General features: G+C 29.9%; 1 protein-coding gene across 1 annotated transcript; it reads left to right on the top strand.

Moving 5' to 3' along the window:
• Positions 1 to 8573: 8573 nt before the first annotated feature.
• Positions 8574 to 12109, top strand: LOC129895637 (uncharacterized). The gene is made up of 6 exons (XM_055971370.1): positions 8574 to 8873; positions 9240 to 9751; positions 9958 to 10150; positions 10697 to 10761; positions 10928 to 11138; positions 11527 to 12109. The coding sequence occupies exons 1-6, from the start codon at positions 8706 to 8708 to the stop codon at positions 11887 to 11889; spliced, it is 1512 nt and encodes a 503-aa protein (XP_055827345.1). The 5' UTR covers positions 8574 to 8705; the 3' UTR covers positions 11890 to 12109.
• The last annotated feature ends 1761 nt before the right edge of the window (positions 12110 to 13870 follow it).

Here is a 13870-nt window from a genome sequence, read left to right as displayed (position 1 = left end):
CTACACGTTATATTTATTATATGGAAAAGAATCAAAATTACTCCTGAACTTTGAAAAATAATTTATTCATTCCTTTATTATATTTTAGGGTCAATTATATCCTTATTGTTATATTTTGGGCCAAATATGTCCTTGAGTATAACAGAGTGCCACGTGTCGGCCTCTCAGTGGCCAACTTATTTTTCCTTTTAAATATGTTTTTTTATTTATTTTTAAATATGTTTTTTATTTGTTTTTAAATCTGTTTTTAAAATTTATTTTTTAAAATCTATTTTTTAAAATATGTTAATTTTAAAAAATAGATTTTTTTAAAAAAGATAAAAAACAGATTTTTTTAAAAAAGATTTTTTTAAAAAAGATAAAAAAACAGATTTTAAAATAAAAAAGATAAAAAACAGATTTTTTTTAAAAAAGATTAAAAAACAGATTTTAAAATAAAAAGATTTTAAATCTGTTTTTAAAATTTATTTTTTAAAATCTATTTTTTAAAATATGTTTTTTTATTTGTTTTTAAAATCTTTCTTTTTTTTAAATCTTTTTTTTTATCTTTTTAAAAAAAATCTGTTTTTTTAAAATTAACATATTTTAAAAAATAGATTTTAAAAAATAAATTTTAAAAACATATTTAAAAACAAATAAAAAACAGATTTAAAAACAAATAAAAAAATACATTTAAAAGGGAAAATAAGTTGTCCACTGAGAGCCCGACACGTGGCACTATGTTATACTCAAGGACATATTTGGCCCAAAGTATAATAATAAGGGTATAATTGGCCCTAAAGTATAACGAAGGGCATGAATAAATTATTTTTCAAAGTTCAGGGGTAATTTTGACCCTTTTCCGTTTATTATATTTCCGTCTTAATTTATGTGATATATTACTTTAATTGGACACAAAATTTAAGAAATAAGAGAAGAAGTTGTTATGTTTATCAAATTGTCCATATTAAAATCACTTTAGTGCTTAGTTTTAATTGATTTTTATCACAATTGGTTGTTTGGTAACTGAATAAAAAATAAGTTATTTATGTATAACTTATACGATATTTAGTGGATAGATAAAAACTAAGTTATTCATGTATAAATTTAATTTGATGTTTGGATAAGCGATCCGTTTAAATACATCGATTTCTTACTCATGGAAACTAATACATAAGTTCTGAGAAAATCTATGTATTATTTTATTTAAAATAAAAGATGAAATAACTAATAATGTATAACATAAAATAATACATAATTTTTTTCATAACTAGTCCATATATATTATGGGAAACTTACATAAATATACTATATTAAGAAAATATTTATCATTTATAGGAATAATATTTTTTCACTGGACACTTATAATACAATTTCAATACATATTACCAACAAATTTTCTAAAACTCATACAATACAAATTTTATTCATGGATAATATATTTATCACATACTTTAATACAGTTATAATATATCGTGTCAATTTCTTACCAAACAAGCATAATGTATTTTAAAATATTTATAATACATTTATATTGTATGCACAATCCAATTTTAATACATGACAAATATATTATAATATTATTATGTATTGCTCTAAATAATAATAAATAAAAAATATCATTAAAATTAATAATTAATTATTAAAAAATGTCCACCAAATAATTTTTCCTATTATTAATACCTATCCAACTGTATCGGTTACCCAACAACCCCAAATTTTTTACAGAGGCACTAATTACTGCTCCCTTCATCAAAACATAGCATTGGGTTTTGAAAATTGAAAGCTTAGCGTTTAGGAGAGAGATTTCAGGCGTGGACTACTGGGACGTTGGCGTGATGATCATCTTTCCTCTCCCCTCCCCCCACCCCCCCTCCCAAATGGCCCAATAACCCAAAATACCTTTCTCTTTAAAACAGTACAGAAAGAAACTGAATCTGCTTCACCTTTATTTATTTTATTTTCTATAAAAAGTTAAGACAAAGATACTATAATATCATCATATGTAGCCAATTATCTTGACAACTGGACCATCTCTACCTAGTGTGCCAAAACAATGTTGTTGCATGCTTTCATGCAAGCCTTGTCCAGATATCCTCATGCTCTCCATGCCCAAATCAGAATTTTTATTAAATCGATTTAAAATATAAAAAGAAAACACATAAAGAGGTTAAATAATGTTCAAAATCTAATATATATATATATATATATATATATATATATATATATATATATATATTATGTAAAAAAATAATTTTAAAAAGAAATTTTACAAATAATCACTATAATAAACTTAATTAGATTTTTCAGCTATAATTTGCATATTTACAAGTTATAACTATAGTTTTAAAGCTGTCTCGTTTGTAGAATTTACGGATCTATATAATTCATGAATAATTGAACTATTTTTATGTAAACTCAAAATAACGAATTTATACAAGCACAAACATCTTAACTTTAAACAGTTACACAAATTATATAAAGTTTTATAAATTATATTAGAAAAATTTCGAATTATACAAACTCGAACCGTAATTAACAATAAATATTAGCGATGAATTATAAATTAACTAAATTATAGATATATTAACTAATTAACAATCATATATTTACTAATTCGCATAATTTTTCCCCATTTTAATCACTCTCCTATTCACTACTCTCTGTATCTATCGATGATGAATTATGATGAGGTATAATTGTCGGATTAATAGACAACCTTTAAAGGCCAAGCCATGACTCAGGGTCGGATAATAAAAAAAAGTGATAATGAAATTAATCATAGGATTTAACTCATATATATGCTACAATATAAACTATTTTCACATTATCTAGTCTATATTATATGATTTTTAATCGGAAAACTTATATAAATATACTATAGTAAGAAAATATTTATCATTTATAACAATAAATTTTTTTCCCACTAAATACTTATAATACATTTATAATACAGTTTTAATACATATTGCAGAGAACTATTTATAAAACATATATAATACAAGTTTTATAAATGAATAATATATTTATCACGTATTTTAATATACTTATAATATATTGTGTCAGTTTCTTACTACACAAACATAATATATAATTTTAAAACACTTATAATACATTTATATTGTATGCATAATTCACTTTTAATACAAGTGCAGATTTATCATAGTATTGCTATGTATTGCTATAAATGATAATAAATAAAAAATATTGCTAAAATCAGTATTTAATTTTTAAAAAGTACCCACTCAAGTAATTTTTTCTATTTAATTTGTTGTACTCAAAGGTGGATTCAGAATTTTAAATCTCCGTCACGCTATTTTAAATAGTAATTTATGAAAAAAATTTAATGTAGAGCAAGATAAAACTTAATATGTTTGGAGAATATTCTTACAAAAGGCTGCAAAAAAATTAGAAAATGACGTAAAGAAGACAGAGATTTTCCAAAAAGAAAATCACATTCTCTGAGTCTCTGTTACTATTTTAGTGAACTATTTTCATCTTGACAAAGATGAGAATGCTCATAAAAGTTCTATTTGGGTAGCATGATTGGTACCAAAATGATGATGGAGTTCAGTAAAATATAATGATGGTGCTGCCAATAGCATTTCAAGCACAATTAATATATATGCAGCACATTTTCTCATTACCATTTCAAAATTTCGAATCTATTGTCACAACGTCCAAGTAATTATTAGTATTACATAATACAAGATTGTAGATGTCAAATGCCAATTTTTTTTTTCCCAAGTGTTTATATGGAGAGCTTTGATTAAATTTGAATAGCGAATTATATGGCCCATTTAAAGATGATTTTTCCAATAAAATTTTCTCTATATTCAAGACTTGAACACGAGATCTTTAATTAAAGATTAAACAATTTCACCACTGTGTACCACAAACATGTTGGTACTGGTTACAAATGCCAACTTCATTAAGCAAAAGAATCCTATACTAGCCTTACCATATTTAATCTTGGATATATTGGTATTTTTTAATTTTAATTTATTTGTCTTAGTTATTTTTTAAAATAGTTAAACAATATATATTTTTATTATAATTTATTAAAATATTTGTAAATATTTTTAATTGTTCAAAAATGTGACTTATAGTTTTTTTAAAAAATTAATTTCTAATTACGCAAATTTTATTTCAACAAAAAAGTTAAAAATTCTATGTCCGAATTGAAATACGGAGAATAGTACTAATAAGAAGATTGAAGAGTAAAACTTCAAAGTAAGGGTTGATGTATATGTGCATTTCAATATTAAAATTAAAATATTAAAATGTATAATATACTAGTGGGCACAAAGTGAGAAATTAATGTCATTATTCTTTGTAATTCATATAACTATTATGATATGTTCTCTTCATTATTTCGTACTACTTATCCCACTATACCTCAAGTCATTGTACACTATCTCGACATTTACTATGTGAAAGAAATCCTACACATATATAAATAACATTTTCTTCCATGTGTTATATAGATGAGAAGTGCATGAGATGTATTATGTTGTAGATGAATAAAACATTAATTGTATTATCTTTATAATATGAGGTTGATATATAGTGAAAGAGATAGTTGACAAAAAATATATATTCTAAGCCTCCGATTTACTCACTACATAAAAGAGTTAAACTTTAAATTTTAAAACTAATTTAGAGTTATACAACAAGAGTTATATTACTAAATCAATAAAGATTATACCACATTAAATTTGAATCTCCTTAAAAAGAGTGATATATCCGCATTTTAGTCTAAATACTTATTTATTTATTTATTTTGTTTCTCAATATGGTATATTCACCAACAATTTAAGAAAATTCATTTTTGTTACAGTTTGAAAAGTTGCAGATATCAAGGTAGGAGATCTCAACATCATTCCGATTTAATGTCTATTATCTCTTCAAGAGAGATGGAAGGATAAGGTAACTTTTATTTGTTCAACTCAAGCGGAGTAGAGATAAAATAACATTGAAAAAGATTATAAGAATGACTATCATTTGGGCATATTTAGAGCTCTATAGCTATAATTTGGATATTAACAATTCATAACAACATTTTAATAGAGAAGAGAGACAAGTGACATTAGGAGAGAGAAAATAGAAGCGAACAAGATTTGAGAAAGAGAGGACAAATATTGTATTCGACAAAATAAAATAAATACAATCTAATAGACAACTAATATAGAGGGAATGGATAATTTTTGTCATGCCTCTGATGCCACACTTGACCTTGAGGTGAACCAGTCGCACACGTACCCTACTAGCATACCCTGTTATATCCAACAAACGCACAAATAGTATCTACACTTATTTTAAGCCATGGTCGGCAAGGCCGCAATTAGAAAATCATGCAACAAGCACCTCAGTACCCTAGGGTTTACAAGAAAATATAAGTAACTTCATATGTGGGTTGTCGACGCCCTCTTGATAGCTAGAATCGTAAAAAGATTGTATATACAAAGGCCAATAAGGCCGTCACACAAATACTACAAAAGTAACAAGACCAACATGATCAACATCATACTACTATACAATTCCAAGTCATCAAGCTCTAAGAGTGATATATTTGATCGTGACTGGGCTCGGACCTACTAATCAACTATCTACAACAAAAGTCTCACAAATTTTTATATTTGAAAATTTCCAAAGAAATAGAGCTGACCAATATGATGTTAACTCATGTTCACTATTAAGAAGGCCTGTCTATTGTTTGTCAGATTATGCAGGCATGAGTATAGCACTCCCAGACTCCACCCATTAGTACAAAATAATGTACTGAGTATGCCAGAAAAAATAATAACTTAACAGGTATTATAATGTATAGAATATAAATAAATAAAAAAAACAAAACAGATAAGGAGGCTAATGATAATCTGAGTGCACCTACCTGCTCCTGAATCAACTAAATACTGAGGCTAATACCAAAGACATTGTAAATACTCATAAGGAAGTCAGAGGCTAATTTAAACAACTAACTTATTCCTAACTTAACCTTATAACACGTTATTCACCAACTAAATAGAATTGACTAACTGATATCATGTAATTAATAACGAGTGTAATAAGGAAGAAAAGTCAAGGATATTCATAATATAATCTAATAGCAATTGGCACCACTCACACAACAATAATCAAATAAGGACCTAATTGTCCCCGACAAGCTCGGCAAATCCAAATAACAAGCAACTCTATCAATTCGGACCGTTATATGCTTGGCATGTTTCAATCAATCTATATACATACCCAAATGGAAACCCTCTGGGCCTGTGGGCAATCTACATCATTGTGTAGTTCAAAGACTAGCTATCGTTTGTGTTTATAGGCTATTTATATATCTATTTATCCCAGAGGCTTCGTATCTGGTCTTTTCGGGCAATTTGGATCCATGTCTCACCATCTGGGGTGATCCAGATATGTCCCTCGCCTTCTAGAGTGATATGTATAATTGGATAACTGAACAGTTGGGAGGATTGGCTCTGTAATACCCTTTGTGCAAAGAATTCTGTCTCAATGATATTGTATACTGAATAGTCCATAAGTAAATAGACTATACGTAGTCCGTCGGCTATGCACAACTAAGGAACACATGGTCTTTATGTATATAACTGAACAATCCAGAGGCTTTGAGTAATCAATGACATAAGGCACGATGTATTTGTATTTGAGCACACACGATTTGTATACCTGTATCTAAGCACAAAAGTCTCTTGTATCTGTATTTAAGCACACAATTCTCTAAGTTTGAATTATCCACAACAGTCTCGAATGCAATAACAGACAAGCGAGTAGCCCGAAAGTAAGTGGGCAAGTTGTAAACGACCTATACGGATAATTTTAGGTCAAATCTAACTTGAGGTTACCAAGTGTCCCATTGAGGGATATATATATATATATACACCTACTCAAGCAGCCAACATAACAACTACAAGTACGATTAGCTCAACAATAATATGCTACCAGTATCGTACTTAGGCTCTAAGGAAACATCCCAAGAAGAAAGGATAGCCTTAACATATCTTTTTCCATCGATACAAACGATCTATGACTTTTGCCCATATCCCCGTAATACTACAGTATGGCGCAAGTTCAATCAACAATCAAGAGTATGAAATAATACAACAATTCGATAAAAGATACTGATTTTTATCCTAAAATACTATATATGGCTTATCGAAGATAAAATCAATAAAATGAAAGTCTTACCTTGTTCTCAATATTGGCATACAACTCAGAACCTCATCACACAGCAGAACCCCTGTTGCCACAATACCATCGGAGCTAAACTACAAAATTGACGGGGTAAACTATACAACAAATCAGATTCGTCGAAGATTACAACGTCCCTTAAGGACTAGGTAGAATTATCAACATCAACATATATATGCTCTACTTTTATGGTCCAAGGACGACATGAAAGTGAGATCAAATGAGGAAGATCAAATATTTATAAGCCTTTACCGATGTAGGGTTCAGCTCACTGCTGCCTGCAGCTTGCACAGCCTCACGAAAACGCAAATATCTCTCCATTATGAAGTTATTTTGGTGAACAGTTTAATGCATTGAAAACTAAACTCATAGGTTATTGATTTGATAGCTATTGAGTTCTCTAACTCTTCATAGATTGAAAAGTTTCAAGATATCTGATCTAATTTTCAGAGAATATATGAAAATAATTTATGATAAATTTTGCGACTTTATTTCAACAACTTTCACGACTTCAAAAATTAACGTACAACCATTAAGACATTTGAATACCTAATGACACATCATTCTTAACATATTAGATACTCTTAATTTTATTACAAAAGTACATGTTCATTTAAACATTACGAACGAGTGGGGTGTTATAGCTTCATAATTATTGGGAGATGCGGATTAATTAAAAACATTAAAAGAAGAAAAGAAATGTAAAAGAATAACGTTTGGATGCTGAAGTCCCTAGAAAGATGGGCTTCCCCATAAATTAAGGTAAAAACCCACTGAAATCTCTGGTCTAAGAGGGAGCCCAGTCAATTGACTCGGTCACTCACACTTGTAATTTACTTCTCTACAACAACAAAAAAAATTAGTTTTAACAAAATACTGTTATTTTTTTTCACACTTTCAATTGCATGGCTCCAAGTATTCAAGCTCTCTTTTACACAACAATAAAGAAAGAAAACAGGTGCAGAAATTCTTCCTTTCATGTTTCTTCTTTCCATTCAAACTCAGTTTGATATTTAAATTTAAACAATAAGATATATTTGTAACTTATGTTGCTGGTACTTTTAAAAAATGTCATGTATGTCAAATTCTTCAAAAATAATGATTTTTTTTAGAAAACTACAGGTGAAAAAGACCACTGACAAGGCATTACTATAGTATAGTATATAAGTTGGTGATCAATATCTAATCTGTCACTTTAAGGTGACTTGTGAAGAAAAAAAAATTAAAAAGATGACAATCTCTAATTTTGTTTCCTTTTTTACTGCCATTACGCTAGTTCACGAGAAAAAAACTTTCCTCGAGGTGGAATTTACATGTTATCTGACTAATTTTGTACTTTTAACAAATATTTTGCTTTTTCCATTTAAACGGAATATGGTTACAAGAAATGAAATTTAGATATCCGACCCCTACTTGTTTTAAACAAGGCGTAGCAATTATTATTGTTGTTATTGTGTGTTTGATCTAAAATCTTGATTTAATATCAGGGAATTTGAGGAGGCAGAAGGAAACTCATGGAAATTGGATATCAAAAGGTTGGGAATCACAGAAGATCTACAGAGTCATTTTGGCTTCCATTTTACATTAACAAGCCCTTTGCTAAATACTCTCTTCTTTTTCTCATCTTACTCCTCCTACTTGGTTCATACTTGTGGACAAACCTGCTCGACACAACCTCAAACGTAAGTTCCTTAAATTTACATATGTAATTGTTCTTGTCTTAGCTCAGCCTGTTTCAGAAATAATTTTTCTACTTCCACGAGTTACATGAGTACGTTGTTGTTGTTGTAATAGTTATGTGTTATTGAGAAATTACAAATTCCCAAATTTCACCTCTTAATTGCCCCTTAATGAGTTGGTAGAACTCCAAAATCAACATTAAAATTGTACTAGCTTGTAACTATAATTGAAATAGCTTCTCTGTCTTCACGAGGTATGTTGTCGTTGTTGTAGCTTGTAACTTTAATTGTAGATCCTGTTTCCCAATAGGGGCTAATCTTTTTTAATTATTTTTTGAATTTTTGTTGTGGTGTTTCGATATGTTCTAGGTATTGCAAAGTAGGAGAGGGGAATTTCCACTTAATTGTTCATCTGGTAACAACACAAGAACATGTCCAGTAAATTACTACCCACCAAATTACAAAATCATTAACGACAACCTTTCATCGTCTTCTCCAAAATGTCCACATTACTTTCATTGGATACATGAAGATTTAAAACCATGGAGGAAAACAGGAATAACTGAAGAAATGGTGGAGAGGGCTAACAGGACAGCCAATTTTAGACTTGTAATTTTAAATGGAAGGGCTTATGTAGAAACATATGAAAAGGGGTTTCAAACTAGAGATGTTTTTACACTGTGGGGAATTCTTCAATTGTTAAGAAGGTACCCTGGAAAAATTCCTGATCTTGATATGATGTTCGATTGTGTCGATTGGCCTGTCGTCAGATCAAGTGATTTTGCTGGGGAAAATGCTATTGCTCCACCGCCTTTGTTTCGATATTGTGGGGATAGTGAGACATTGGATATTGTTTTTCCTGATTGGTCTTTTTGGGGATGGTAAGGCTACAAATTTCACTCTTTAACTTTTGTGTAGAGTTTGGTTGTTCAGAACTATGTTGCTCGGACCCTACGAAAATGCTGATGCAGTCGTGTTAACTATACGGTATTTTTGATGAGTTCGAGCAACATAGGTTCAAAATGTTGATTTATGAGACATTTTCATAATGCATGCATAAGTTGTTAGTTTGATATTAATTTGGTAGGGCTGAAATCAATATAAAGCCATGGCAAGACTTGTTGAAGGATCTTGACAAAGGGAATAAGATGCAGAGATGGCAGAATAGGGAGCCTTATGCTTACTGGAAAGGCAATCCGGAAGTCGCTGAGAAGAGAATGCAACTCGTTAAGTGCAACGTGACCGAAAATCAGGAATGGAATGCTCGCATTTATGTCCAGGTGAACTTCGACACTCCATGCCCCCTCTATCGTCGATACTGTCATTTAACTGAAAACTTTATAAGCGTGTCATCAAGTTAGCTTACCTAACTTCGAAACTAGATGTCCTTTCAATAGGACAAAAGGAAGGAATCTTCCTAGAAAGAACCTTAGGCGCCTTTTGGATTCACATCCTTTAATTTGTTGTTCACAATAGCAACTTGCCGAGTGGGACAATAAGGACCGTTAAATTGAGGGTGTTTGGTTGTCAGAGTACATTTTCCATGGAATGACTTCTTTCGTCATTATAATCCCTGTTTAACTAGCATGTGAACCAATAAGGGTCCAGGGTACTGAAAGATTGTTTTGTGTGGGAAGAAAAAAGGAGAAGTCTCACTTAATTCTGTTGAAGAAAATTTTGTTGGTGTAGAATGATATTAGGAGTTAAAGTCCAGTGCTAAAGAGACTCATCATAATATTACCACAGTCTGTTCAATTAGAACTAAGGATGAATTCTTGTCTCGCGAAGGTTTCAAAATTAACGGACACATTTGGTGCTGTTTACAGGATTGGAGAGAAGAGATAAAGCAAGGATTCAAGAATTCTGACTTAGGAAATCAATGTCATCATAGGTATATCCAAAACCAAATTTCATTGTCATCTATTTCTATTAGCAGTAAATTTAATATCAATCTGCCAATTGAAGGTTTCTCCCCTATTTTCTTTTATGATTATTGATTACTTTACTTCAATTTTTTACTTGTGTGACCCAAGGTAGATTCTTACAAATGTATGCAGATACAAAATATACATTGAAGGATCTGCTTGGTCTGTTAGTGAGAAATATATTCTTGCCTGTGACTCAGTTTCTTTGCTAGTAACACCTCACTACTACGATTTCTTCTCAAGAAGTTTGATGCCACTAGTCCACTACTGGCCCATAAATGAAAATGACAAGTGTGGATCCATCAAATTTGCAGTTGACTGGGGCAATAAATACAAGAAAAAGGTACTCCCTCCGTCTCAATTCATGTAATCTAGTTTGATTTGACACGAAGTTATAGAAAGAAAGAAAGACTTTTATATAAAAATGTGTCATTCTTGTTGGGACTAACTGAAAAAATAAAGTGAGTCATATTAATTGGAATAGAGGGAGTCGCAAACTATTACCTTATAACAACTAAGTGGTATCAATAATATAATCAAATCTCTCTATAACGACGTCATTTGCTGCTATAGCAAAATGCTGATATAGAGGACGTAAAGTATAACATAACGTGAAAAATCAATTCTAAGAAAGATGGGACTTCTATAATGAAATATAGTTATAGAGGATGATTGTTATAAAGAGGTCTGACTGTATACTTGATTTTTTTTATCTGATTGACTTTTGTCAGGTACAAAGAATTGGTAGAAGTGCAAGCAATTTTATTCAAGAAGATTTGAAGATGGAGTATGTGTATGATTACATGTTTCATTTGTTAAATGAATATGCTAAGCTGCTTAAATACAAGCCTAGTGTGCCTAAAAATGCAACTGAACTCTGCTCAGAGATAATGGCATGTCCAGCTGAAGGTACTGAGCAGAAGTTAATGATGGAATCCATGGTGAATTGGCCAATTGATGAAAGTCCATGCAAAATGCCTTTACCTTTTAATCAATTGACTCTTGATTCATATCATAAAAGAAAACAAAGTTCAATAGAAGAGGTCCTTACATTGGAGAAAGAGTATTGGAAGGAGCAAAAACAGAAAACGTAGAGATTAGGTTAGAGTTAAATTTTGACTTGTACCAATATTTTTTAGGTGATTGTTATGTCACGGGAGAAATTTTCTATACATGCCATGAGCGCGAGCAGAGGTACAACGTTTAGACGTTGTACTTGTATTTAATTCCGAACTCGATAACTAAAATGAACTATTAGTGACAAATTTAGAACTAATAAACTACAAATAGTAAGCCAACTCTATTGCGATGAAAATTGAGCATGTACTATTTGGTAGATGGAGTAATTGATGATCACAACTCTATTGGTGTTGATTTCTCGTCCTATTTTTGCCTTTCTGAGAAAATCAGTAATTCCTTCTGCCCATATTTTATAGTGTTTTTAGCTTTGGGTATACCACTTAAATAATATACTCACCCCTAAAATATGAGAGGTGTTTTCACTAAATTATCCTTTAATTAAATAGTACATGACTTAATACTCTCTCTAATTTATATTATAAGTGAATTGTTGGAGTTTGATATACTTCTTAAGGAAAATACTTAAAAGGAAATAAATTAAAGGTTATTTTCCACTATTATCCTTTCAATTATTTTTAAATTATTCTAACAGAAAATGCAAAGTAGTTAAGAACCTTATTGAATTTATAAATACAGTAAAAAGCCCAACAATTCTATTGAACTTTGAAAAATCCACTTATTTTAAACTATGAAAAAAGTCTCAACAATTCTCCTAATATGTACTAAAGGGTAGAATTGTGTATTGGTCGGTTAGGTTCGGTTTTGAAGTATCGGTTTGACTTACCGGTTATTGATTTGTAGACATTCTAAACCGTTATAGAACCACTAAGATATTGACTTATCCGTTATCGGTTTATCGGTTATTGATTGTTATCAATTCGGTTATCGATTTAACCGTTAAGATTTACACAAAAAATCATTGAAAACCACCTAGAAACATGCAAGGTGACAAAAATTGAGTCATGAACATGACTTGACATATTGCATCTTGCTCAAAAATAAACACTGATACGTTGTACAATAATTGAGAGTATGGACAACCAGAAATAAAACTATGAAACTAAACTCTAGGTCAAAGACTTTATATATCGAATGGTATTAAATATAATTTATTAATTTACTCTTGGGTTATCGGTTAACCCGCTAAGAAAAATATCTCAAACCGCTAAGAAATGATAATCCAATGATAAAAAAATTAAATCAAAATTGTTACCGAAACTACCAAATCAATAACGTATTATCGATAAATAAATTTAAAAAATCAATTTGAATTATCGACTTCGGTTCGATTTTGAACGCCCTACTAGAGGAAGTATGCTTTATTGGTTATGTGAAACCTGCTTATCTAAATAAGTAAATTTGAAAAAATAATTAATTTCTTGATTATATATAAAATCATTTATAACTAAGTGTACGTTTGAACATGCGATTTCATCTTGTTATTTGAAATCATGAGATGAAATCAACGTTCGGACATGTAATTCATGATTATGAACTGAAATCTCAAATTCTCCAAAAAAGTTTGATTTGGAAATTTCATATCATGATTTCAAGTTTTTTAGATACAAAAATTGACCCACAAGTTTATATTTAGTAAAAAAAGAATGTCATTATATATATATTGTGAGAATACTAAATGAGTGATAAAATATTCACAGAATATGAACATGATGATAGAATTACTAATGATACTGATTATGTTCAATTTTATCAAAAAGTAGTATACTACAACTCATGTTCAGTTTCACTTTTTTATTGAACTAAAGTTCTATCGATAAATTTGTATTTTTTTTTTAGAATAGCTCTGTGACAGTATTCAGATGTTAGTTAGGCAAGTAGTTAATACCACAATTCGTATCACTAGTACTGTAGTTAGTTCCTGAGTTAGTTAACTAAATCTGTTAGAATTAAGTTAACTGATCCAGCTGTAATTCTGATTAGTTAGTTAGCTTAGATGGTTCTAGTTGATGTATAAATAGGACCACTCTACACTGA

Source organism: Solanum dulcamara, chromosome 7, assembly GCF_947179165.1.
Source record: "Solanum dulcamara chromosome 7, daSolDulc1.2, whole genome shotgun sequence".
Taxonomy (NCBI): Eukaryota; Viridiplantae; Streptophyta; class Magnoliopsida; order Solanales; family Solanaceae; genus Solanum; species Solanum dulcamara.
The sequence above is the reverse complement of the archived record's forward strand: the minus strand, read 5'-3'. Positions and strand labels throughout refer to the sequence as shown.